Source organism: Lepus europaeus, chromosome 1 (assembly GCF_033115175.1).
Source record: "Lepus europaeus isolate LE1 chromosome 1, mLepTim1.pri, whole genome shotgun sequence".
NCBI classification, from domain to species: Eukaryota; Metazoa; Chordata; class Mammalia; order Lagomorpha; family Leporidae; genus Lepus; species Lepus europaeus.
Window position 1 is genome coordinate 48,311,924 of NC_084827.1, and position 27,877 is coordinate 48,339,800.

Genomic DNA, 27,877 nt, shown 5'->3' on the forward strand with positions numbered 1-27,877 from the left:
TATGAGGTGACAGCAACAATTGCAAACCTCACTGGAGGGATAGGTGCATGTTTAATCCACCATCAAGGAATTGCTTTTTTTTTTTTTCTAATTTGGAGACTCAACTACAGGAAAGAAATTCCAGGCAGTCTTGTCCCTGAGTTTTCTGGTATTCTTTGGCCTTGGATATTTTACCTTTTCCCTCATCATCCATTGGCACAGATGTACAAGGAGTAAGTCCTTCCCAGTGCTAAGGTATATCCTTCCTCTCAGATATTTCTATTATAGTAATAAGCTCTTCAAAACTGCATCGGAGGTATTAGTGCATTCTGACATCAGCTTAATGTGTAATAACCATTAGTCTTTTAAAAATAGACTTTACGGGGCCAGTGCTGTGGTGCAGTGGGTTAACGCCCTGGCCTGAAGCGCCAGCATTCCATATGGGCACTGGTTCTAGTCTCGGATGCTCCTCTTCCAATCCAGCTCTCTGCTATGGCCTGGGAAAGCAGTGGAAGATGGTCCACGTCCTTGGGACCCTGAACCCACATGGCAGACCTGGAAGAAGCTCCTGGCTCCTGGCTCCTGGTTTCAGATCCTCTGGCTGTTGCGGCCATCTGGAGAGTGAACCAGCGGATGGAAGACCTTTCTCTCTGTCTCTACCTCTCTAACTCTGTCTTTAAAATAAATAAATCTTAAAAAAAAATTGACTATTTGAAAGGCAGTGACAGAAAGACAAAAAGATCTTTCATAAGCTGGTTCATTTCCCAGGCCAGGCCAAAGACAGAAGCTGGAAACTCCACATGGGTGTCATGGGCCCAAGCAAAAGGCCATCTTTTGCTGCTTTTCTGCAGGAAGCGGAATCCAAAATGGAGCAGCTGGGACTTGAACTGGTGCCGATATGGGATGCCAGCATTGCAAGGGATGGCTTAATTCACCACGGCACAGTGCCAGCCCCAACCAACAGTGTTTTTTTTTAAAGGGGTAGAATAGTAATAACAGAGAGCATTGTACATAGTATGGGTAATTATAGTTTCAAAACACATGTATGTTTTGCTGGATGAATTTCTGCTTATGTACTGGACTACCTCTGATAGTGAGAAATATATATTTAAACAGTAACAGGATCTTTTCACAAACCAGTTATACCACGTATTTGAGTCTGTTTGTGCTGCCATAAGAAAATAGCTAAGACTGCGTAATTTATAAACAGCACAAATTTATTTCTCACAGTTTTGGAGCTTGAGAAATCCAAGATCAAGGCACCATAGCACCCTCTTGCTGCATCCCCACAGGGCAGAAGGGATGAACAACTGCTGCAGTATCACTACCCAGGGGTTACTATAGTTACTACATGTGAAATTTGGAGGACACACACAGTCAAACCATGGCACCAGGGAAGCCCGAGAGCCTCTTCCAACTGGCACAGGACAACAGCTGAGGTTACAGCCAGGGAGCTCTTGAAGAAAAGGTCTCTCAGCTCTAGGAAACAGTATCACAGACTGCTCGTTACAGTATCACAGACCACTTGCTTATAGTGTAGCGGTATAGCTACAGGGCAGTTTAACACCTCTCTTGGTACTGCCATTAAAACCTATCCAATGGGGCTGGCACTGAGGGTCACTGGGTTAAGCTGCTGCTTGCAATGTCGGCATCCCACATGGGCACTGGTTCAAGTTCCGGCTGCAGCACTTCCAATCCAGCTCCCTGCTAATGTGCTTGGGAAAAGAGTGAAAGATAGTCTAAGTGCTTAGGCCCCTGTACCTACCTGGGAGACCTGGAAGAAGCCCATGGCTTCTCACTTTGACCTGGCCCAGCCCCAGCTATTGTGGCCATTTGGGGAGTGAACCAGCAGATGGAAGATCTCTATTTCCCTCTCTTTGTAACTCTGCCTTCCAAATAAATAAATAAAAATATTTATTTATTTATTTGAAAGGCAGTTACAGAGAGGCAGATGCAGGGGCAGAGAGAGCGATCCTCCATCTGCTGGTTCACCCCCCAAATGGTTGCAATGGCTGGAGCTGGGCCAGTCTGAAGTCAGGATCCAGGAGTTTCTTCCAGGTCTCCCATGTGGGTGTGGGTGTCCAAGTACTTGGGCCATCTTCTACTGCTTTCCTAGGTCATAGCAGAGAGCTGAATTGGAAAAGGAGCAGCTGGGTCTCTATCTGGTGCCCTTATGGGATGCTGGCAGTGCAGGTGGTGGCTTTATCTGCTGTGCCACAGCGCCGGCCCCTCAAATAAATAGATCTTAAAAAAAATACCCAACACTAGGTATTTTATGAAGAAAAGAGGTTTATTTAGCTCGTAGTCATGGAGGTCCAAGTGCATAGCACTGACCCTGGCTTCTGGATGAGAGCCCCAGGGTGGACAGCATCACAGGGTGGGGAGCACATAAGAGAGGTGTCACAGGGCAAGAGGAACAGCGAGAGAGTGAGCCAGAGAAGCTGAACGCGCTTGATAACAACCCACTCTCACAGCTACCCACTCAGTCCTAGGAGAGCGAGAAACATTCCCGCAAGAAAAGCCTTTCTCTCTCAACATCCCAATCACCTCTGAAAGACACCACCTCCCAGAGGAACCGGGCGGGGACAAACCACATCCAAACCGTGGCAATACCCTAAGTGTTCTTTCAAGAGTGAGCTGAAGAAACGATGGAGTCGACAACAAGTGGCTTTCTCCCTCTGCAGAAAAAGCTGCAGGGAGGAGCAGGCCTATCTGGCTCAAATGATACTCACTGCAAAAAAAAAAAAAAAAAAAAAAAATCTGCGAAGGTGCAGGATCTCTAGATCAAAGGACTCCTTTCTGAATGGGTACCAGTAGTGCCAGGCCCCAAAGGATACAATCTAAAATAAATGAATGTAAAAGAACAACAAAAAAGTGTAACTCTCTCTTCTTATTCCCAGAACCTCAATCAGGTTTTGATGGTGTTTCCAAAGCTGGCTGCCACAAGACATATGCTAAGACATATACCTAACCAATACACTGCACTGCCATTCCCATCTATTTCTGTTCAACAAATTGAGTTAACATAGTGGACATTATCATTTTTTTTTTATTAACAGTTCCTTCATACTTGCTGGCCTTCTGGCCATGATGGATATCTCTGGCTTTTTTTTTTTTTTTTTTTTTTTTTGACAGGCAGGTTTAGACAGTGAGAGAGAGAGAGAGAAAGGTCTTTCTAAACATTAGTTTACCCCATAATGGCCGCTATGGCTGGCGCGCTGCGCCGATCCGATCCGAAGCCAGGAGCCAGGTGCTTCCTCCTGGTTTCCCACGCGGGTGCAGGGCCCAAGCACTTGGGCCATCCTCCACTGCCTTCCCAGGCTACAGCAGAGAGCTGGCCTGGAAGAGGAGCAACCGGGACTAGAACCCGGGGTGCCGGCGCCGTAGGTGGAGGATTAGCCAAGTGAGCCATGGCGCCGGCCCCTCTGGCTTCTTGCTCCTTATCTTGGCTTCTGCTTTTAGGTGTAACAGGACTTACTACTTTTTCCCTTCCAAATTTAAGATTTGCTCTTCTGAACAAATCTCACTGGAGTATGTTGTCTATATGAACATCCTAGGCCAGGTTTTGGTAACTATTCTACTTCTTCACTGTGACTCTGAAATCATTTACAGATTCTCTGCAGTCACATTTTCTAGCCCTTCCAGACACGCGTGGACAGTACAAGATGAACTGATCACTGCCCTTTATGTAAGACTCAATGCTCACGTCTTCCCTTTGCTGCTCCATTGGCTACGCCTCTGTCAATGCTCGCCTCTTGCCTAAATTTCCTGTTTATCAAGGCTCCGCTGAAATCCCTCCAGAAAGCCTACCTGGCTTCTCTCAGTCCCACTGCTCATTACTGTCTGACGGTACGCAGCACTGCATTCCCTCCACACACTCACGCCATAATTATATGGGCCTTTTAAAGGATTTCTCTAAGTGCCAGTCTGGAGGCAGGGACCCTTCATTATTTACACAGATCTTGCGTCAGTCTGACTTTTAATTGCTGGGTGAATTGGGACAAAATAATAATAATAATAAAGCACCTCTCTGGTGAAACTACCTTCTTTTATACCCCCAATGGTGAAAAATGCTCAACTATAGCAGCATGCAAGGTGGGTGCAAGACTTGGGTCCCCCCCCCCCAATCTCCAAACCAATAATCCCAGTGCCTGAGAAAGCATGTTTAAAACTCAGATATAGAGGACATTTTAACAAAAGCAGGGACCCCTTGATTCCTCAACGTCCTTACTTGTGAATACACCTAAACATTTGCTTATGAAGCTACAGATAACCGAAAGGCTTTGTCAAGAGGTCCCAATCACCAAATACCATGCTGTGCTTACAGTGCCATCACAGCACTGCTCCCAGATCTTAATGTACAACCACGCAGCTGCAACCTATTGCTACCCGCTTTCGTCCCAGCAGCGTGTAAACACTTCTGCAGACGGTCAGCACCATGGTCGCTCATTGATCCCCTAACGCTGGCACGGAAAGTGTGAACAACCCCGAGGTGAAGATGTCGTCACCAGGGGACCACAAGAATAGAACCCAAATCCCTCGACTCCCAAGCTGCTGTTTTCCACTAATTGTGCTCCTTTCTACGCATCCGAGTGCATCAAGAGCCAAGGGCTGGAGACAGGAGCGGCCACCGGTGAGCCTGGTCCGCGAATCGCCCCCTTGCCACTGCCCGGTTGTGGCTGAGGAAGATGAAGGCAGCAAGCCCAACCCCCTGGGACCGGGAACTGGAACTAGGTACCGCCTGTTGGGGTAACTCTCCCTTCCTCGTCGGAAGCCTTTCCTCTTTTGATCTCTCCCTGCCGGCCGGGCCCTGGCGCGCTCCGCATCTCCCTGCGTTTGTCTCTCCTGGAGCGCCACTGTGCCCGGCGCGGCCGAGGTCCCTAGCGCAGGCGGTGGCGCCTTCGTCCGGCCCTCGGGGGAGCTGCTCCAGGGCTCCCTCCTGCCACAAGCGCTTGCCCCGGAAAACGAGCCGTAGTCCAGCATCCCGAGTGTGCTTCAAACATAAAGAGGTGGGGACGGGGCGGGCAGTATACCCAGGGTGTGCGGCATAGGTTCTCGGGTAGCTCGGCACGACCTAGCACACAGTGTAGACAATCAGCACAGCCTTTCTCTCCGGCTGGGAGCTTCACGCGGCTCAGCCAAGCCCAGGGACACCTCCGAGCGGAGCGCCACTGTTACACTGGGTCCACACCCGGTGCGGGACACCCAGCGCCGCTGCGGAACCGGGGCAGGAGTGGGAGGGGTGCGGTGGGGGATTCCAAACCGTTACTCCGCCCGCCGGGGTGGGGCCGGCCCAACGGCCGAGACTGCGCGGTGGGCCTGGCCGACTCCACGTCCCCCGCGCACTACAAGCCCCAGAAGGCCACGCTCCACGGGGGGCGGGCCGCCGCCTCACCTGCCGCGAGCTTACGCCTTCACCTATTACCGTTCCCACTCCCCGCCCCCGTCGCTGTCCTGTTTCCACACTTCAAGGCCACTTCCTGTAGAGGCACACGCGAGGGGAAGCCTTGGCAGCCTCGGCAGCCTCGGCAGCGGGGCTCTCCCCGTGCTATGCCCGGCCTCCTCACCGGAGCGCGGTAGAGGGAGGCGACAGAAGGAAGTCCCTGCAGGCCAGCGCTGGGGCTACCTGCTCGCACTTCCGCCCCGCGGGCCCGGAAGGCAGCGCGCACGCGCTCGCTGCGACTCCGGCGCGGCCGACTTCCGCTCCCACTGTGCCCCGCGAGCCGAATCATGGATCACACTGGTAAGGAGGCGGAGGCAGTGGGGGTCCCTGTTTCATGCCCCCTTGGCCGGCCTGGGACGGGTCGTCCGGCGGGCGAAAGGGATTCCTCTCGCCCCTTAGCAGTGGAGGGTGGCGGTGGGAAACAAACCCCACAGTCCCCTTCCCGGGCCCGGCGGGGCCCTGCTGCTCCCCGGCCTACCCTTCCCGTGTGGTACCTACCTCCTCGGTACCGGCAGCCTCCTCTTGTCTAGTTCTGCTGAGCTCCGCGTCGGCACTGCGGGCGGCTCCGGCTTGGTGGGGAGGGAAGCGTGCTGGCTTTTTCCCCCCTTCTTTCTCAGGCTAGCCGCTCGGCCCTGCGTTATGGGGCTCGGGCGGCCAGCTCCAGTCCCGGAGTTGGAGACGCCTCATTACGTTGGGAGTGGATGGGCGAGGGTGGCTTGGAGACTTCCTGCTGTCTCTGGCAGCTTTGGGCGGGTGCTGCCGCGGCCACCTCCTGCCGGTATTGTCGCTCTGCTCCTTCGTGGACTAGGCGTTACCGAAGGGAGTCGGATGTAGTTTTCGGGATCACGATCGGAGCCCGTAACATGGCCCGTGCCTGGGCTGTGGCCCTTGCTCAGCATCATTTAGGGGCATTTGCAAAGGAGCTCTTAAAGCCAAGGCGTTCTCATCCCTTTCTCCAAGTAAGAGTGGCTCCACCCTTTGTTTAAGGTTTTTTTTTTTTTTTCCTTTGGGTTTCTCTTGGGTTTTGGATGTTGAATGAGTGCACTTGGCGTTAATAAGTGCTCCGTTACGGAAACCGACGTGATCACAAGTAGAGGCGAAAAGGCATTTTCTTGACTTAACGCACCGATTGGATGCCCGCAGTCATTAGCCGTCTACTTAAGTGTATAACTGTGTGTGTGTGCGCGCGCGCGGTTGTTTATGTATTGTCAGATGCTTAGAGACACCTGCTGGTCTGGAGCTGGAGCCCCTCTTCTCACGAAGATCTATCCTAGTGGGGAAGGTAGACAAAATAGTTGTTATTTTAAACAATATTTACACCCTCTTGAGTGCTTTGGAAATAAATAAGCGGGTGCCGTGGAGCCCGGAGAGGGTCTCTCTGGCGAGGGAGCGTTTACGCTGGGATCTGGTGTGTAAGAATCCGCGGAGGAAGGAGAGCATTTCCAGCGGCAGGAAAAGCGGAGAGGGCCTCCGGGGTTGCCTGGTTAGCAGGAGGGAAAAAAGAGCCCCCGGAGGTGAGATTGGAAGGGAAGGCAGAGGCCGCGTTGTTCCGGACTTTGAAATCGTGGGAAAGATCTGACTTTTCGTTTAAGCGGATAGGAAGCCTTGTAGAGTAGTGTGAGAGAAGGAGGCGAGATAATAGAAGATAGCACAGTTCGGAGGGGACTGCAGCAATCCTGCAGATTTGGGTTAGCGGAAACGAAGAGGGACAGGCAGGTGGAAGAGACATTTTTGTGGTGGAACTTGAACTGGTGGATTGATTTTGGAGGTATCTGAGAGAAACTGAGTTGCTTGGTAGTGCCTGTTAACAGAGTTGGGGAAAACAACTTTGTTTTTTTAAAAGGAGGGACACATGAATTTGCCAACAAAAGTTTGATTTTGGCTTGCTAAGTATGAGATGTGTATGAGACACAGGAAGGGGAATGTCAGGAGGTGAGAGGGAAGATTTCCACCGAAAACAGCTATTTGAGGATTAGTACCTCTAACTCATGAGGTGGATGGGTGAAGTCCCTTGAGTGACTATACCGAAGACCAGCCTAAAAGCAGGCTCTCAGGAACTCCAGTGCCTGGAAGCTTTGTAGAGTTGAAACTCAAAAGATTTTGATGGTTGAATATCCAGCATGGAAATTTTGTAAAGTATTCCTCATCTGAGAGTCAAGCCCCTGCCACAGTACAGTGTGTTATTTTAGGAAATTGTAGTATGGGTGGGTGTATTAAATAAAAGGGTATTTGTTCTAGTTTTTGAGGTTGCCTGAGGAAGTAAAGTCATTTTAAAATAATAGCTGAAGAGCTGACCACTAAAAAAGTAATTCCTATTCAGATCTCTCTCCTACTTAACACTGTTTATATTTATTTCTTCATGAATAAATATCCTTGGTGTTTCATGTCAGAAGATAGTATCAAGTTGATTGAGATAAAATTACCAGCCTTGCAGAAGATTAAACTTTTCAGAAAGCCCCTAAACATGAATTTGATCACTGTTTGAATCACAAAAGAAAGCTATTGGCAAAAGAAGTGCCAGTTAGCTAGTTAATTGAAGACATAGGCATCTCAAAAGGATTGTTTTAATATCAAAGGATTAAGAAGTTCACTGGGGAATTGATGACACCCTTGAATATTATACGAAAATGGCCCATTTAATGCTCATGCTGAAAAGCTCAAATGTCAAGTTAAAGTGTTCTAATGGAATTTTGCTGGAAAAATTACTCCCAGAGATTCCTAGTTAACAATTGATTCATTCCTTGAACTTCATTCCTTGAATTAGCACTTTGTAAAAGTAACATAAACTCTGAAATATTCATGGCTCCTTCAAGATAAAGTCCTAAATCTTTTTATGATGTAAAAGTAGTGTTCCTGTTTAAGATAGATTCACCTTGAATGGTCGATTATCCTTAGTTTTCACTTTCTGTGTACTACCCAGACTTTCTGTTGTCATGGGCTTCCTATATTCTGTTACTGTATTCCAAAAAGGAAGTTGTGTGAATGTTCTGATTCTTAAAACAAACCAAGAGTGTTGTCATTCACTACAAAATGCTTTAGGAACGTGTACTGTGTGAGGCCAAAGGCAGTGTTAAAAGCAACAGCAGCCTTTTGAAAATGGGAGGCAACGTTAGTGTTCAGGGTGGTGGGAAAAAGTAAAAGTAATAGGTGTTGGTATTTTCATCAAAAATAAACAAAGGCAAAACCATTAAGAAACTTTTTAGTATCTGATGGGCAGTGTTAAACTGTTATCTGTCTACAGCAACTTTTTTTGTTCTTTCCTGTATTGTATCTTTTTATGTACCTGGAAAAAGGCAACACTTAATGCTTACCATGCAGTTGGTTCTGTGACTGATGCTCCTATTGGTCAAGGAACATGGGGATTTATTTCATGGATAAAACGCAAGCAGAGACTTCAGGAAGTGAAAAGTCACTTAATAAAAAAACTGTCATTTGTTTAGACCTAGTTGAAGTCCAGAAAGCTTGCTCCCTCCTAAAATTATAATTTTCTATTCAATACTAAGAGTAACTCATATATATATATATATATATATCCCATATATATCCCTAGAAATGTTACAACACTAATACATTATTACATGTTTGTGTTACTCAGTGGTATAAGAATTTTTGCTATGTTCTTGAATGCTTTTTACGCTTCAGGAAATAATCACCTTCCTTAAAACTAGCTTCCATTTTTAGATTCATTACTTACTTTTGCTTTTGTCGCTGTTAGTTTTGTGTTTCCCTTCTAGTTTTCTAAATTGATTGAGTGCTTGCTTTGCATGCTTGACATCAGTCGGAGAAGCAAGGTGGCTTTGATACTTTTCTCCTCTCTTTCTCCTTTAAAATCTTTTTACTTCAAGACAGAGGTTCTTACCTTGGGTTTATAGAGGGTTTGTGTTTCTGTAAACTACTCTAGCATGAAAATTTTATTGTTCAGGTTATGTAACTTTTATTTTAAGGGGTTCCCTGTATCAAAAAGGGTTAAAAAAAAAAAAGAGCTTGGCTTTAAGGGTTTATCCAAAATAGAGAAAATTAGTGGTTAATACAATGTGTAAAATCAGAACCCAGGTCTCTAAGCCTTGATAGTGTTTGGTATGTTGTATTGTGGCAGAAGAGTCTAAAAAGCTAAAGGAAATTATGACTTTTTTCCCTTAACAGACAATGAGTTACAAGGCACTAATAGTTCTGGATCGCTGGGTGGTCTCGATGTTCGCAGACGAATTCCTATAAAGCTCATTTCCAAACAAGCCAACAAAGCTAAACCTGCACCTCGAACTCAGAGGACTATAAACAGGATGCCTGCAAAGGCTGCACCTGGTGAGGAAGGTAATTTGTTTAAACTGCTGGGTCTAACAGCCCTTCTGGTTTATCTGATTGCACTAAAGGAGTCCGGGTGATTTTGTTGACTTAGTATAGCTACCTCTTTTTTTAAACCTTACCTTCTGTACTCTTTCTTTAGCCTTTTTGTTGACTTCTGTTTTGGCATGTTTTGCTTTTTTCTCCCTGTATAAATACTTTTGTTTTCTTTTGTTGTTGGCAGTAACATTGCTCCTTCTTCCCCCCCCCCCCCCCAAATTAAACAGTATTGCAGAAAATATGACACTAAAAGTAAATGTCTTTCTCTTCTCACAATCCATTTCTTTAAAGATAATCCCTATTAGGACTTTTTTAGCTTCTGGCATTGCAAGTCCCTGCTCCACTTCCAATCCATCTCCCTGATGAGGCATCTGAGAAAACAGTGGAAGATGGCCATGTACTTGGGCTCCTGGTACCCATGTGGGAGACCAGGGTGGAGTTCTAGGCTCCCTAATGTGGCCATTTGGGAAGTGAATCAATGGGTGGTCTCTCTCTCTACAACTCTGCCTTTCAAATAGATAAATGATTTTTTTTAAAAAAGACTCTTTATACAGAAGTATTAATTTTTGTGTAAAAGTGCCTTTTTGAAAAAAGACATTTATTTTGTATAACTGTCTTTAAAATGTGTTGTATATAACTGCTTATTAAAACATATGCATTTGAGATTTTGTATTAGCATATACAGAGATAACTTCATTTGCAGGAATAGGTTTAGGTACTTCATTATGGGTAAACTACAATTTCTTTAAAAATTTTTCTGGAGTTCTAAGAACATTGGAGCAAATATCTTTGTAGAATTCGCACTTTGTACAAATTTGGACATTTATTTATTTATTTATTTGAAAGGCAGAGTGTGGGAGTGAGAGAGAGGTAGATGTATTGTATCTGCTTGTTCACTCCCCAAAAGTGTGCAGTAGCTAGGGCTGGGTCAGGCCAGGAGCTGGGACCTCCATCTGGGGTCTCCCAAGGGGTAGCAGAGACCCAAGTACTTGGCATCATCTGCCAGTTTCCCAGATGCATTAACAGGAAGCTGGATCAGAAGCAGAGGAGCCAGAGACTCAAACCTGTGTGGGTGTCACAGCAACAGTTTAACCCCCTCCTGCATCACAGTGCCCACACCATAGACTTTTAAAAACTTTGTAATTATTCTTCAAAAAAAGTATATTTGTTTTTACTTCTCCATACCAGTTTTGGGTACTATTAACCTTTAAACATTTTGATTTTGATTTACAATTCTCTCATCATGGTTGAGGTTGAGTATCTTTTCATAATATTGGTCTTTTGCTTAGGATCTTCCTGTTCATATCCTTTCCCCATTTTTCTGTTTGGCTGTTTCTCTTGATTTTTGAGTTCTTTTTAAATTAATGAAATTGACCCTTTTTAATATGTTGTATATATTCCCTATTTGTCTTTTGAATTTTGTCTATAAATTTTTTATTGTAGAGAGGTTAAACATTCTATGCAGTCAGATATCCAGTGTTTGTTGTTATGACTTCCTGGATTTATGACAGTTTTAGAAAGGCCTTCCCCTATTCTGTGTATATAAACTGCTTTTTCTCTCTCATCCATCAGTACAAACTATGACCTGTGGAGCAAATCTGGTCGTGTTTTTATAAAGTTTTATTGCAAAACAGCCATGCCCATTCATTTCAGTATTGTATGTGGCTGCTCTCATACAGTAGCGGTAGAGCTGAGTGATTGTGGTTACGGACCATGTGGCTCACAGAGCTGAGAGGATTTATTGTCTGGCTTTTTACAGAAGAATTTGCTGACCTCTGCTTTGGATCTTTTAAGAATACGTATGTGGTTATTTAAAAAAGCCAAAAGTGGGATCTGGCTTTCTGTTTTTTCCTCCAAAATAGTTTGTCATTGTCCCAACCATTGAATAATCTTTTCCTTGCTGCATAGAAAACCCACCATTATTGTATATTAAAGTTCTAAAAGTGTCAAAGTCTATTTTCTGGTCTTCTGTCAAAGTATTTTCATGAACTCCATAGTGATGTACAAGTACATTCTTGCAATGCAGGAAAAGCTAAAAATTCTCCCTGCTACCTCTTTTCTCTAAGCTGTTTTCCTCCTCTTCTCAGGGTCATGGCTTTTTTTTTTTTTTTTTTAAGAGGGAACTACTCTTACTCCTTTCTCTCTTAACAGAGCAACTTGAGGCTGAAGACATTCATTGAATACTTTAGACTTAACCTGTTTGGAGTAAAAGAAAATTATTTTTTTCCCTAGGGATTGATCAAAATATGGAGTTTTGGGTGTTAGTACATCTATATGAATATTTAGTTTAATGAGAAGAATACAGGTTGAACTACTCTGAAAAATTATACTGTACTCTTTATTTGGCTGTTGATCTCCATAATTTTCTGCATTTGAAGAATTGACAGTTTTTCCTTATTTTGAATTGTGGATGACACCACCTTTGATAAGGAATGAATGGGCCATATAAGACTGTAGGTACACTCAGGTGTAATTTATAAGATCAACTTTACTTTGAACTGTACATCTATATTGGAAATAGTTAAATAGAAGTATATTGGAATATCTCTTATCAACTTCAAAAAGTTCTTGCATCACTATTGTCTGTGTGTGTGTGTGTGTGTGTCTATCTACCTGCACAGGTACTGTAAGTTAGCCATGTGGGTAAAGTTGAACCTATGTGCTTTGGCTACTCTGTTTACCAGTTCTAGGGTCAAAAGAGTCATGAGAAGCCTGGCACCTTGGAAAAATATATTTGTCTTCTCAGCTTTATTTTAGGTAATTGGATTCTACCTAGAATTCTCATCAGACTGTTCACCAGTTTTCTGTTCTTTTGTGTAAAATGAGAAAATTGCCACCAACTTTTTAATCAGACCAGAGAAATTGAGCCAACTTGATCTTCAACTGGTCTTAAGTTTATTAATGTTGATATATGCAGTGTAGGACAGGATACTTGTAAGTATCATATGGCTCCTGCTGATTGGGGATTAACCAGGAAGAAGTTTTAAAATGAAAGGGTGAAGAATGAATATGTTGATGTTCAGAATCATGCTCAGATTAGAGGTGAAGAGAAAGTGTGATTTACTAAGTAATAAGAAAATCTACAGAATTCTTTGTTTTCATTATTTTTTTTTGCAATAAAATCAGTCTCTTGCAGCATACCATATTTGTGGATAGATTAGAATAAGTGATGGTCAGTGTCATTAAAATTTTGTGCAACAAATGATGATAATGGTAATCTTGAAGTTTTAGACTAAAGATAGTCTGTTGAATTGATAGAAGCACTTGAATAGGAGTCAAGAGATCTGAGATCTGTTCCTAGACCTGCTGCTGACCTTATACGTTACATTATTGTGGATCTCTATACTGTGATAGTCTCAATTATGAAGTATTAGAGTTGGTAAGATAATCACCAACTTTACTTCTAGTTGATATTTTAAATTAGTCTTCATTATTTTGTTCTTAGAGGAGCTTTGAAAATCATCAGGTGGGCTTTCCAGTGAATAGGCCTACTTTGTCCTGTGCGTACACTTCTTAAGTGAAATTTGAGGTTTGAAAAGTTAATGAGTAACACTTTGTTTTCTCAGAAGGATTTGATTATAATGAAGAGGAACGATATGACTGTAAAGGGGGTGAACTGTTTGGAAATCAGCGAAGGTTTCCTGGACACCTTTTTTGGGACTTTCAGGTATGATTAAAAATGAAAACTTTCATTAGACCAATAAAATGGGTATTAAATACTTAAAATGTGGTATTAGAGCAGTGTAGAATATATAAGGGGTGTCTTTTACAAGCTTTTGTTAACGTTATGATTTTTAACACAAACATCATTTGTTTATAATGAGTGTCCTATTTTGACTATTCCCAAAAATAATTTGAGATCATTTTCAGTGAGGTCAAATGTGATTGATAACTCTTAACTATTTAAAAATGTAAACTAACGGTGGCACAGCTAATGCTGGTGAATATGTGGGGAGTATACCAAGAAACCTCTATTTCTAGTTGTTTTTAACAACTTTTATAAAGAACCAACCATTTACTATTGATAGAGTTTTTAGAATTGTGTTACAGATGCAGTTTTTAGGATTAAGGGAATTTAATTATGTCATTTCAACAGATAAACATCTTAGGTGAAAAGGATGATACACCAGTTCACTTCTGTGACAAGTGTGGATTACCTATTAAAATCTATGGACGAATGGTAAGCATAATTAAATTAAATACTGTTTGTAAATGCATGCATTTGTATCCAGGTAGCATTATGAAATATATTGAGTAGATACAGTTATCATTATTTAATGACTGAGTTTGTGACATTTTAATTTAAATAAATATGAACTAGCTAAGAGAAGTACTTGGTATGTGTGACACCAGTTAGTTTATACTTATTATACTTTTTTAAGGAAAGATTTTTTTTTTTAAGATTTTATTAATTTGAGAGAGAAGGAGAGACAGAAAAATCCTCATCTGCTGGTTCACTCCCCCAGTGACCAAAACAGCCAGAGCTGGGCCAATCTGAAGCCAGGAGCCAGGAGCATCTTCTGGTTCTCCCACATAGGTGCAGGAGCCCAAGCACTGGACCTTCTGCTACTGCTTTCCCAGGCCATAGCAGAGAGCTGGATTGGAAGAGGAGCAGCCAGGACACAAACTGGTGCCTGTATGGGATGCTGGCACTGCAGGTGGAGGCTTAGCCTATTGTGTCACAGCTCTGGCCTCCAATTTTTTTTTTTTTAATTTAATTTATTTATTTGAGAGGTAGAGTTACAGACAGTAAGAGGGAGAGATAGAAAGCTCTTCCTTCCATTGGTTCTCGCAATGGCTGGAGCTGCGCCAATCCGAAGCCAGAAGCTAGGTGCTTCTTCCGGGTTCGCCATGCAGGTGCAGGGGTCCAAGCACTTGGGCCATCTTCCACTGCCTTTCCAGGCCACAGCAAAGAGCTGGATTGGAAGAGGAACAGCTAGAACTCCAACTGGCGCCCATATGGGATGCTGGCGCTGCACATGGAGGATTAAGCTACCGTGCCACGGTGCCGGCCCCTGGCCTCTGATTTTTTTAACAGACTAGAATAACATTAGTTTTTCATTTCTGAAGTTCACTGTTTTTTATATAAAGTACGTAAATAATTTTAATTTTAAAAATTGAATTCTAATTATTAAAAATATTTTTATACCCCTAACTGTAATTTTATAGTAACTTTAACATGTCCTCCCTCAGAAAAAGGATAGTTTTGCATTTGTGTTTGAAAAAAAGATTGGATTCTGTTGTACTCATATCTGTGATGATAGAGGGCATGGATTATGCACTATTGCTTTGCTCTGTATCATAGCAAAGTAACAATAATGGGCTGTCGGCTTTACAGTGTGGTTCTTGCATCATTTTACTGTGATCTGATTGTTAGATTTTTTTATGAGTTCACTAATCTAAGCCAGGAAGAAATGCTAGTTAAATATAGGAGATACTTGTTATTTTTACCTCTTTAGAATAGTTTCAGGTGAAACAGGATAAGGTTAAACATGATTATAATGTTGTTGTCAGGAGCTTCTAATGTATAGGAGTAGGGATTGTTGGTGAAACTTAGAGGATAAATTTCTCCAAAAAGCAAGTGTATATTGTATTCATTTATTAGGAAGAAGGCCAAAGATTAATTTTTACTTTTGTATAAGTAGCACTTAATAAATGTTCTTTTTAAAAGCTCTCAAGTGCCTTCTAGCTGTAGGTGATTATGCTTATTGATATTTTGTGTGGAAATAAAATTTAAGTTGTTCTAGTATGCTTAATTATAATGTCTTTGTTTACAGATTCCATGCAAGCATGTTTTTTGTTATGACTGTGCTATTTTACATGAAAAAAAGGGAGATAAGATGTGTCCAGGGTAAGAAGATCATTTTTATTGTTTCTTTATAAAAACGTTTCTTTCTCCTTTCTGTCTTTCTGAGACAGAGCTCCCATCTACTAGTTCCCTTTCAAAATGCCTCCAGTGACTGAGGCTGTGTCAGGCCAAAGTTGATAGCTTGGAATTCAGTCCAGGTCTCCTGTGTAGATGACAGGGACAGCTACCTCACCTGCTGCCTTCCAGGGTGCACACTAGCAGGAAGCTGTATCTGGGAGCAGAGTCAGGACTCAAACCCAGGCACTCCAGTACAGAATGCAGGCATTGCAAGCGGTTGTCTTAACTGGCATCTTACTTGCTAGACCAAACACCTACCCCCATTTTTTTTTTTTTTTAAAGAGAGCTTTTATTTAATAAATATAAATTTCATAGGTATAGATTTTGGAATATAGTGGTTCCTCCCCCTGTAGCTGCCTTCCCACCCCCAAACCGGTCCACCTCCTACTCCCTCTCCCATCCCATTCTTCATTAAGATTTATTTGTTTATTTATTTACTTTAAAGATTTTATTTATTCATTTGAGAGGTAGAGTTACAGACAATGAGAGGGAGAGACAGAGAGGAAGGTCTTCCTTCCATTGGTGCTCTCCCTAAATGGTCACAACAGCTGGAGCTGTGCTGATCCGAAGTCAGGAGCTTCTTCCTGGTCTCCTACGCGGGTGCAGGGGCACAAACACTTCCACTGCTTTCCCATGCTATAGCAGAGAGCTGGATTGGAAGAGGAGCAGCCAGGACTAGAACTGGCGCCCATATGGGATGCTGGCGCCGCAGGTGGAGGACTAACCTACTGTGCCACAGTGCTAGCCCCCATTAAGATTTATTTTTAATTATCTTTATATCCAGAAGACCAACTCTAAACTAAGTAAAGATTTCAACAGTTTGCACCCACACAGACACACAAAAGTATAAAGTACTGTTTGAAGACAAGTTTTATCGTTCATTCTCATAGTACAGCTCATTAAGGACAGAGGTCCTACATGGGGAACAAGTGCACAGTGACTCCTGTTGTTGATTTAACAATTGAAATTCTTATTTATGATGTCAGCAATCACCTGAGGCTCTTGTCATGAACTGCCAAGGCTATGGAAGCCTTTTGAGTCCACAAACTCCGTCAGTATTTAGATAGGGCCATAAGCTAAATGGAAGTTCTCTCCTCCTTTCAGAGAAAAGTATATCCTTCTTTGATGGCCCCTTCTTTCCACTGGGATCTCACAGAGATCCTTCGTGTAGATCATTTTTTGCCAGTGTCTTGGCTTTCTATGCCTGAAATGCTCTCATGGGGCTTTTCAGCCAGATCTGAATGCCTTAAGGGCTGATTCCGAGGTGAGAGTGCTATTTAGGGCATTTGTCATTCTATGAGTCCACTGTGTGACCTGATTCACATGTTGGATCATTCTCTTCTTTTTAATTCTGTTATTATTAGCAGACACTTGGTCTTATTTATGTGATCCCTTTGACACTTAATCCTATCTATATGATCAGTTATACACATAATATCATTTTAACATGTAAGATGGCATTAGTACCTGCCAACTTAATGGCTGCCCCCATCTTTTTTAAAACAGTTTAGTTTGTAATGTAATCATTATGAGCTGGGTCGAAAATCAGAGTATGTTGTAAAACAGGCAGGCAGTCAAATGTGTAGTCATGGCCAATCTTTCTCTATGATCCCAGAGTTGTTGTTAGTCTCCTTAAGATAGACCTGGGTGTGTAACTGTTGTCAATTCATATTGGTCAAAATGATGAAGCCTACTTGCTATCTTAGAATTACAAGTAGTATTATAAATCACATGCTGTTATTCTAAATTTTTTTTGATGGGACATTAGAGATAGTATGGTATTGATTTATAACAAATACACATATTTTTATAATCTGTCTTCTGCTGTCTATTAGCTATATGACATAGGCTGTTTCTTCTTTGTAAAATAGGGATGATAATAATATCTACCTGTCTGGTATATGTTTAGGAGTATCTATCTAGGCGTGTAGTAAGCAAATTTAAGTATAAGCTCTTTAGTATATTCAAATCTGATTCTGTCTTGAGTATATCTTACAATATCATCATGACATAGACTCAAGAAAGTAATGAGTTAGAGCTATCTGGGGATGTCTTGAAGGAACCAAAATAAAGTAGGAGTTTTTATTTCAATTTGGAGCCCCCTGTTAATGACTTCAGAAATACAGTGAAGCTTGCTTGGAATAGCCATAGTCCTCTTAGATTCCTTATAACCTGTGCTTAAAGTTACCCCAAGATTTGTAGTCTTGGTTGATAACAAAGCTATGAACAGTTGTGAGGGATGATTCCTTTTTGTGTGTATGTGTGAGAGAGATTTATTGATTTATTTGAAAGATAAAGGTACACAGAGGCAGAGGCAAAGAGAGAGAGAGAGAGATCTTCCATCGCTGTTTCATTCCCCAAATGGCCGCACCAATCAGAGCTGGGCCGATCCAAAGCCAGGAGCCAGGAGCTTGTTCCATCTGGTAGTTCACTACCCAAATGGCTGCAATGGCTGGAGCTGGGTGGAACCGGGGCCAGGAGCCAGGAGCTTTTTCTGGGTCCCCCACGTGGTTCAGGGGCCCAAGGACTTAGGCCCAAGCACTTGGGCCATCTTCTACTGCTTTCCCAGGCCATAGCAGAGAGCTGGATTTGAAATGGACCAGCCGGGACTTGAAGTGGTGCCCATATGGGATGCTGGCCCTGCAGGCTGTGGCTTTACTTGCTACTCCACGGAGCTGGCTCCAGATGATTCCCTTTTGTGATGTAGGAAATTGACATCATTAGGAGAGAAAGGGATGAATTGTTGACCCACTCAGTGACAACTAATTCTCTTGGCTTATTCTTCCCAACTTTTTTTTTAAAGATTTATTTATTTATTTGAAAGGCAAAGTTACAAAGAGACAGAGAGAAAGAGAGAGGTCTTCCATCTGCTGGCTCACTCCAGATGGCCACTACGGCCAGAGCTGGGCCAATCCAAAGCTAGGAGCCCGGAGCTTCTTCCAGGTTTTCCTTGGTGGGTGCAGGGGCCTAAGGACTTGGACTGTCTTCTATTGCTTTCCCAGGCCATAGCAGAGAGCTGGATCAGAAGAGGAGCAGTTGGAACTCGAACTGGCACCCATATGGGAGGCCGGGGCTTCAGGCCCGAGCTTTAACCCACTGTGTTGCATGTTGACCCCTCTTCCCAGCTTTTTAAAGTAACCGATTATAAAATCTGTAGTGTGAGATTCAAAGAATATTCTGTAGAATTATAACTCAGAAAAGAAAAAGTATTTACTACTTGGTTTCGGGTATTTTCTCAGAAGCCTAATTTTCCAACATAGTGTACATTCACTTTAAGTTACATTGTAGGGGCAGGTTTGGTTAGGCTGTAAGATGCCCACATTTCATATTCGATCTCCTGGGTTTCATTCCCAGCTCTGCTTCTGATTCCAGCTTCCTTTTTTTTTTTTTTTTTTTTTTTTTGACAGGCAGAGTGGATAGTGAGAGAGAGAGACAGAGAGAAAGGTCTTCCTTTTTGCCGTTGGTTCACCCTCCAATGGCCGCTGCGGCCTGCGTATCACGCTGATCCGAAGGCAGGAGCCAGGTGCTTCTCCTGGTCTCCCATGCAGGTGCAGGGCCCAAGGACTTGGGCCATCCTCCACTGCCTTCCCGGGCCATAGCAGAGAGCTGGCCTGGAAGAGGGGCAACCGGGATAGAATCTGGCGCCCCAATCAGGACTAGAACCCGGTGTGCCGGCACTGCAAGGCGGAGGATTAGCCTGTTAAGCCACGGCACCAGCCCCAGCTTCCTTCTAATGTAGACCATGATGGCAATGGTGATGACCCAGGTAATTGGGTTCCTGCCATCCATTTGGGAGGCCTGGTGAGTTCTGGGCTCTCAGTTTCAGCTCCGGTGCTTACAGATATTTAGTGAGGGAACCAGTAGGCAGGTGTGTTTTTTTATTCATCTATTTCTCTGCCTCTTGGCTAAATATTTTTAAAAATCTAGTATTGGTTGCTTCATTGGGTTAAAAGATATAAGAATTAAACACTGTGTAGTTTAAAATGTCTTCTTTTATATGAGAGTAACTGAAAAACTTTATGGAAAATGGTATTAAAAGATAAATTTATTTTGGTGCAAAAAATATTTGAAATCCACATATAGCTTTTTCATAATATGTGTTTTCTATGGACTTTTTTGAAGACCATGATATAAATGTGTTAATGTTTAAAAGGAAATTTAGTTTTCAGGGTACTAAATGTCATTCCAGGAAGCACTTTGCTTTGTGTGATTCTTAGCCATTTAGGACAGATGCTTATTTGGATAAACAGATTCAGGTCGGCAAATGAAATGGCAACCAGGGCCGGCGCCGTGGCTCAACAGGCTAATCCTCCGCCTTGCGGCGCCGGCACACCGGGTTCTAGTCCCGGTCGGGGCACCGATCCTGTCCCGGTTGCCCCTCTTCCAGGCCAGCTCTCTGCTGTGGCCAGGGAGTGCAGTGGAGGATAGCCCAAGTGTTTGGGCTCTGCACCCCATGGGAGACCAGGAGAAGCACCTGGCTCCTGCCATCGGAACAGCGCGGTGCGCCGGCCGCAGCGCGCTACCGCGGCGGCCATTGGAGGGTGAACCAACGGCAAAGGGAAGACCTTTCTCTCTGTCTCTCTCTCTCACTGTCCACTCTGCCTGTCAAAAAAGAAAAAAAAAAAAAAGAAAAAAAAAAAAGAAATGGCAACCAGAATTAACGTGAATATTAAATCCTACTGGATTTACTTATTTAAATATTTATATGTTTAGTTGCAAGAGTTAAAAAGAGAGAGGAAGAGACAGTGAGATCTTCCATCCACTGATTGACTCCCCAGATAGCTGCAGTGGCCAGGGCTGGGCCAGGCTGAAGCCAGGAGCTTCATCTGGGTTTCCTATGTGGGTGCAAGGGCCCAAACACTTGGGCCATCTTCTGCTGCTTTTCCCAGGCCAATCACAGGGAGCTGAATCTACAGTGGAGCAGCTGGGACACAAGCTGGCACCCATATGGGATGCCAGTGTCCCAGATGACGCTGTACACACTATGCCAGCACCACTACTGTTTTTAAGCAGCACCCAAAAAGAATGTGCCTCTCATCCTGTTCATGTGTAGATACTTAGGTATTTACAGTGAATCAAAAACAAACAAAAAAAGGCATGTCAAATGGACACCAAGGGAAGCATACTAGTAAGAAGGCATGCCAGATTCATAGATAACTCAAAATCAAGAGTACAGATCTATTTAATGTGGTATCAAATCACTTGACATATTTCATGATAAAAGCTTTTCTCTATACATACATAGTGCTTAATGTGATTAAAAACTTTCGCTGTTTAATTTGATCTTAAGACTACTTTTTTAAGGTGAAATCATACAAAAACCTTGTGAGTTACCTAGAGTAGATAAGTTATAGAACCCGTTCTACATCCCAGATCTTTGAATTTCTAGTTCATCCTCTTTCCACTATGTCAAGAAAACTTTAAACGCAAAAATAAAATAAATGGGGCAGTGCTGTGGTAGCAGATAAAGCTACCACCTGCAGCACCAGCATCCCATTCAGGTGCCAGTGTGATTCTTTGGCTGATGCACTTCTGATCCAGCTCCCTGCTAGTGTGCCTGGGAAAAGCTGCAGAGAGTGGCCCAAGTGCTTAGGCCCCTTAACCAATGTGGGAGATCTGGAAGAAGCTCCTGGCTTCAGAACCAGCCCAGCTCCTGCCTTTGGGGTTGTTTAGTGAGTGAACCAAAGGATGGAAGATCTCTCTGTCTCTCCCTTTCTCTCTCCGTGTAACTTTAAAAAAATCTTCAAAAAAAAAAAAATGAAAAAGATTTATTGATTTGAGAGGCAGAGGTACAGACAGAGGGAGAGATAGAGTCTTCCATCTGCTAGTTCATTCCCAAAATGGCTGCAGTGGCCAGAGTTGGGTCATTCAGGAGCCAGGAGCTTCTTCCAGGTTTCATATGTGGGTGCAGGGGTCCAAGCACTTGGGCCATCTTCCACTGCTTTCCCAGGCCACAGCAGAGAGATGGACTGGAAGTGGAGCAGCTGGGACTTAAACCAGCACCATTATGGGATGCTGGCATTGCAGGCGGAGGCCTAACATACTCTGCCACAGCACTGGCCCTGACTCTGAGTCTTAAGAAAATGTTAAGTTAAATTTTGTACTCCCAATCTACAATGGCAGGAAACTACTATTTTTTAGTAGTAAATTTGTTGGACAGTGCAGAAAAATGGAAAGGATTCTTGATAGTCAAGATTTGTTTATGAACCTTGGTTGTTAGGATCATCTTACTTATTGTAGTTTTTGCAACATCGTCCATTTAGTGTCTTCTACTTAATAGTCTTTGTTCAACAAACACTAATGCTCAATAATAGTGTACAAGTTTGAATTCCATGATTATAAATGGGATCCTTTGTCTTTCCATGATCTTTTTGCCAGTGGATGTGAAGCATAGAGTTGTTTGAGGAAATTAGATAAATTCTAGATCTCAAAAAGAATAAAGTCTCTTAAAAACATACTCTGGTGAATATTTTAAATGTATTCTCGTGTTAAGATTTCTAAGGTTGACAGAAATGCTGATACTCTAGATAAGACAACGAAGTGAGGAAGGCTAAAGGCTCGCTTAGAGTACCTGTGACGTTTAATTTTGAACTTTTGCCATATTTTAAAGTATGCACTTTAAAAAACATTTTTAGTAAATAAAAATTTTTTCCCCTTCTGATTTAGCTGTAGTGATCCTGTGCAGCGAATTGAGCAGTGCACACGAGGTTCTCTCTTCATGTGTAGCATTGTTCAAGGGTGCAAGAGAACGTATTTGTCGCAGAGAGACTTACAGGCTCATATCAACCATCGCCATATGAGAGCTGGAAAACCTGTTACTCGAGCTTCACTGGAAAACGTTCATCCTCCTATTGCCCCACCACCAGCTGAAATCCCTGACCGCTTTATAATGCCACCAGACAAGCACCACATGAGCCACATCCCGCCAAAGCAGCACATCATGATGCCACCACCTCCTTTGCAACATGTGCCCCACGAGCACTATAATCAGCCTCATGAGGATATCCGTGCTCCTCCAGCAGAATTGTCCATGGCTCCACCACCACCTCGTTCGGTCAGTCAGGAAACCTTTCGTATTTCAACAAGAAAACACAGCAATTTAATAACTGTCCCTATTCAGGATGACTCAAGTTCAGGTGCTAGAGAACCACCACCTCCTGCCCCAGCACCTGCTCACCATCATCCTGAATATCAGGGTCAACCAGTGGTATCGCACCCTCATCATATTATGCCTCCACAGCAACATTACGCACCACCCCCACCTCCTCCACCACCAATAAGCCATCCAATGCCACATCCTCCCCAGGCCGCAGGTACTCCTCACTTGGTATATAGCCAAGCTCCACCTCCACCAATGACCTCTGCTCCACCACCAATCACCCCTCCCCCTGGACATATTATTGCCCAGATGCCACCTTATATGAACCATCCTCCTCCAGGACCTCCCCCACCTCAGCATGGTGGTCCGCCTGTAACTGCTCCCCCTCCTCACCATTACAATCCTAACTCTTTACCCCAGTTCACTGAAGATCAAGGAACTCTGAGTCCTCCATTTACACAGCCAGGGGGAATGAGTCCTGGTATATGGCCTGCACCAAGAGGGCCACCTCCTCCTCCACGAATGCAGGGTCCGCCTTCTCAAACCCCACTTCCTGGACCACATCATCCAGATCAGACAAGATACAGACCGTATTACCAATGATAATAGTATTTTGAACTGAAGATAACGATAAGGAAAAAAAAAACTTCTGTATAGTTAATCTTTTAATTAAGCTCTGACTGTTTGGGAAGGAACAGTACCTCTTACTGAGGCTATAAAACACATAGGGTCTGGTCTCTTGAAATGGTTTTAAATCTTGACCTTAGGATTGATTTCAAGTACTATACTATAGTACAAATAAGTGGCTCAGTTGAGCATAGCTGTATTTTAACATCTTTGTTCCCCGAGTGTGGTAAATTGACCCAGAGGTGACCATTTGTAAAAAATTTGAAAAAAATTTGCATTGTTTCACTTTCAAAAGTACTGCTTTTGTTAAACCCAATGTTTAGTTTTCCTTGTGATACATTTTGTTAACCTGTGTAAAAGGATTAAATTTCAATATGGTTGTAAAAATACTATTTTTATGTGAATTTAAGTGCAGCCACATACTGTTTTTAAAAACCATATGTTTTACCACTAATTTCCCAAAGTTACAATAAAATCCTGAAAGTAAAATTCTATTAGAATTTGCTGTAAGGCAGACTGTTAAATGATAGAGAATTATTTCACATTTTAGGCACTGAAATTTTGAGGTATCGAAATATATAATGCACTTCACTTGGATGCCTTTCCATTTTGAGGCAGCCTCAGAAGCACCGGACAAAATACATTGGAGTTCCAGTACTGAGATATGATTGTGATATTAAAAGGCATTACTAATTCTTTGGAAAGCTAAGGCCAGAGTTGTCAGCTCTGCAGGCCCAAGCTGGTGGGGGAGGCTGTTACTCATGAATGCTTTTTGCTGAATGATTGGAATCCCATGATGCACCACACTTAGTACTCTCCAGTTACATCATTTTATAGAACTGTTTAAATGGTATTATTTAGATGAAATGTGTTCTCTGTTCATTTTCTTAAGCTGAATATCTAGGGTTAAATAGGCTTTATGTATAGTTCCTCATTTCATGGTAGAGTTTGATCCTGTGTTAAGTGGGCTCTTGATTACTGGATTTTAATCTACAATTTGAATGCTATGGAGGAATTTGAATAATGTATTAATGAAGGACATTTTCTTGTAACCACAAACTTGCATTTGCTCAGGTTTCATTGCTGTGTGATAAGAGTTTTTTCCCTCTAACTTGACATTTAAACAGCCATTATTTTCTAGTCCTTTTGTTGGTTAAACAGTCTGAACTTGGAACATTTTAGCATGTAGTCAGTGGTGAAGACTACCAGATAATTTTGTATTGGGGAAGAAAAAAGTAATTACTAAATTGGGAATTTCAGTGCTTTCTGGTGCCTTTAGAGACAGCTTTTACATTACAGGGGCTTGTTACAGTCCAGCTAAGGTGACCACTTACAGTTTTACAGAACTCGTGTATAAGTCAACATTCTTGGGATATTATTATATATCCTTTGAATCAACCCCTGTGAAGTTTTTCCTCCCCCCTGAAATGGTGCATAATATAAACATGAGATGTGTAGTATGCAGATATCATTTATTAGATAGATTGTAGTATATAAATTTAGGACATATTTCTTTTCAACAAAGGGTCAACTGATTGCTAATTTGCCATTTTATTCTGTCAGGTACAGGCAAAGATTTCTCATCCTGGATGATCCAGATGCAGAGTCCTTTCTGAATTTAGAGCAGAGATTAGAAATAATACAAATGGCCATTTCTGCTTTGGCCAGAAATAACTAATACATTTCTTTCTTTTAAGTTAAGCGAGTGATTTTTTTCACCCGTAGTAGTTTGCGAGTCCAGTGTTAATGCACTATCTCTAGTGAGAATCCGTGTTGTTAGAAGCATGGGAGTGAAGTCGTGTGAACGGTTGATGGTGAGTGCTTCTGTCATATTACTGTAGGTACTTGGACTGGTGCACACTTGATTCCTTTTCATGCCCCTGTTAAGGAGCTGTAAAAAAATGTTACTGTTAAAAATCCAGACCTTTCTTTGCTTCATGTAATGAGAAGATAGCTAAATTCACTTTAGAACTTCTCAGAAGAGCTCTCCTTTTATTGAAATTTACTAGAGTTGAATGTGGTAAGAAACCACCTAGCCTATGTATTGGATTAAAAAAAAAAAATCAATGTCATAAAATTCCACGTTAAGAGAATTCTTAGAGGCTTTAAAAAATGACCTATTTTCAGTTAGGCTTAATGAATGAATATTATGCAGGGAAGCAGATCAGATGAATGTCTTGTAGCAGACAAAATTTTTAAATGGTGTTAGACTTGAATTTGTCAGTTAATTATTTGGATGAGGGTGGGTGGGCAGAAGGATAACAAAATTGCTGTTAGTGTTTCTTTCCTTAAGGAAAAAGATGTGAATCCCAGCCTTATTTCAGGGAAGCCTTTGAAGCTATGATGGACATAAGTCTAAATTAAATGTATGTTTGTTTCATTATATTGCTCTTAAGACTACTGAGGTGACAGTTTAATTCTTAAAACAATAAAATGGAAGCATAAATACTTATCTTGCCTAGATGAATTTTTACCTAATGATGACACATTTGGGAAAATGCAGAATTTTCCATGTTTATGTTGTTACAACTTTCTACGGTAAAATTAGTATCACTTTTTAAAGATTAAAAGCAACAAGTTGAATGCTATATTTCTTCAGTGGCCTGTCTGTTAAGAATCTATTATAAAAAAAATAAAATTTTGGCTGATTAAAAAACACGAAAAAATTATAACAATATAGATTGTTGCAAAGACTTTAAGGAACTATCCATTTGGCCCTGTAAAAAGCAATTACTCAGTTGTTGTGTAAATAGTAGTTAGATGCACGGAAATGGAAATGGAAAGTGGTCCTTGAACATATTCTTAGAACTCACAGTAAGTGGCTCTTTACTTCCTGAAGTATATAAAACTACTTGAAGCTTTGTTCTCACTAGCGTAGTGAAAGAGGTCCTTTTTTGGAGGGACCTCAGTCCCATCTGTAATGGATGTTTTTGAAAAGATCCCGTTAAGTACTTGAAAAAAATTTACAAGTACCTAAAAGATTTCTCTATTAAAGTAGCTATCAAATGGGCATATTGATGCCAAGTGAAGTTTGACATAATCATACTCAAATGTACTATATTCTGACTGAAGTAGATTTGTTTTCCTCACTAAAGTGTGGCATGGAAACCAACCAGAATTCACTTGACTGCTACCTGCACTGCCTAGTGAAGTAGTATGGGTTGTGTGAAGCTTAGAAAGAAAGGAGTGGTGAAAGCTAGATGTGAAATACTTGGTAGTGATGCTCATAAAACTGAGATTTTCAAACACTTGTTTGATTCATGCTCCTTTAATTTTCCATCAATAAAGAGCAAAGTTTTTTTTAGGAAAAAACAAAAACAACCTTAAAACAACACTCCAATGTTAAACTTTGATTTTCCCCTCTCCATATCTTTTTTTTTTTTTTTTTAATTTAAAAAATTTTTTTGACAGGCTTATAAACTTTTCAATTTTGGGCCATTATCAAAGTGCAAGATTGAAATGAACAATGGAAAATCATGATTTTTGCTAGACACTTTTGTTCTAGAACCCAAGAATATTCCATTTCTATTCTGAGTAGATATAAGCACCAGCCTTCGTATTGCATTTAAGCCCATTTCTTAACTATTCTGCTTCTAAAATTGTTCTCTCCTTTGCCTTCTTTCAGATTGAAAAATCCTTCCTTTTACTTCTCTTCCTGTTTCTTTGAAAACCTTTAACTTTCTGTTTTTAGATTTGTACCCATTTTCAGTCACACAACTATCAGATGCGCTGGGAAATGTAATAAAGGTGACCATCCCCTCAACCCCTCTCCTAGGGGACCCTTTCCTCAGAGGTCAGTGGGGTTAGAATGTTACTGCTTGTATCTGATTGTTTGAGTTGCAGATCTGACAACTGGTTAGGCTCCATGCTCTGGGAAGCATCCTAATCCATATTCCGTGTAGTATTTCGACCCATGCGAGGGTAAGTTTGGAAGGGGCTGAGTGCGATGATCTGGCGGCCACCTCCATGGGAACACCAGTTGGCCTTCAGGAATTCTCAGAAGCCTGGTGAGAGACCATATGGGCCCTGGTTTTGGTGTAACAAGGAAAATTGTTGGCGGCTTTTATCTTTGGGAAATACTCCTCACCCCTCCCCAGGATCTCAGTGTGGAGAGAGGTGCACCCTTCCCCTTGCTTAGCTGAAGTGGAGGGAATTAAACTTGAAATCTAGTAACGGGCTCATAACAGCAGACAGTTTTTGGCCTTCCTTAGCCAGGCAGCTAAGGAGCTGCCTCTGCCACCCTTCCTCCAGCCTACAGCAGTAGAGCAAGACCCCAGCTGATGGGGAGGGGAGTAGGGAAGGGAAGGGAACTTAAGACCTTGCCTCCCGCCCTCACTGTGAACCCCACTGCCTGATAAAACCCAAAGACCCTGACTTGTAGCCCAGTGCTGGCAGACAGATTTCTGTAGTTGCCCTGGCTTTGGAAGTCTGTACCCCTGTGGAACACATCTGTCCATACTTC

The 27,877-nt window shown here is 42.4% G+C and overlaps 1 protein-coding gene across 7 annotated transcripts; it reads left to right on the plus strand.

Moving 5' to 3' along the window:
• Positions 1–5,637: 5,637 nt before the first annotated feature.
• Positions 5,638–26,013, plus strand: CBLL1 (Cbl proto-oncogene like 1). Of its 7 annotated transcripts, none has more exons than XM_062176026.1 (6): positions 5,638–5,722; positions 9,566–9,733; positions 13,333–13,430; positions 13,860–13,943; positions 15,541–15,614; positions 22,356–26,012. In XM_062176026.1, exons 1-6 carry the CDS (start codon positions 5,710–5,712, stop codon positions 23,389–23,391), a joined length of 1,473 nt encoding a protein of 490 aa, XP_062032010.1. In that variant the 5' UTR covers positions 5,638–5,709; the 3' UTR covers positions 23,392–26,012. The 7 variants fall into 7 exon arrangements, with proteins under 7 accessions (XP_062032010.1, XP_062032080.1, XP_062031965.1 ...); XM_062176096.1 differs by having other exon boundaries at positions 9,566–9,724; positions 13,330–13,430; XM_062175981.1 differs by having other exon boundaries at positions 13,330–13,430; positions 22,356–26,011.
• Positions 26,014–27,877: the final 1,864 nt, after the last annotated feature.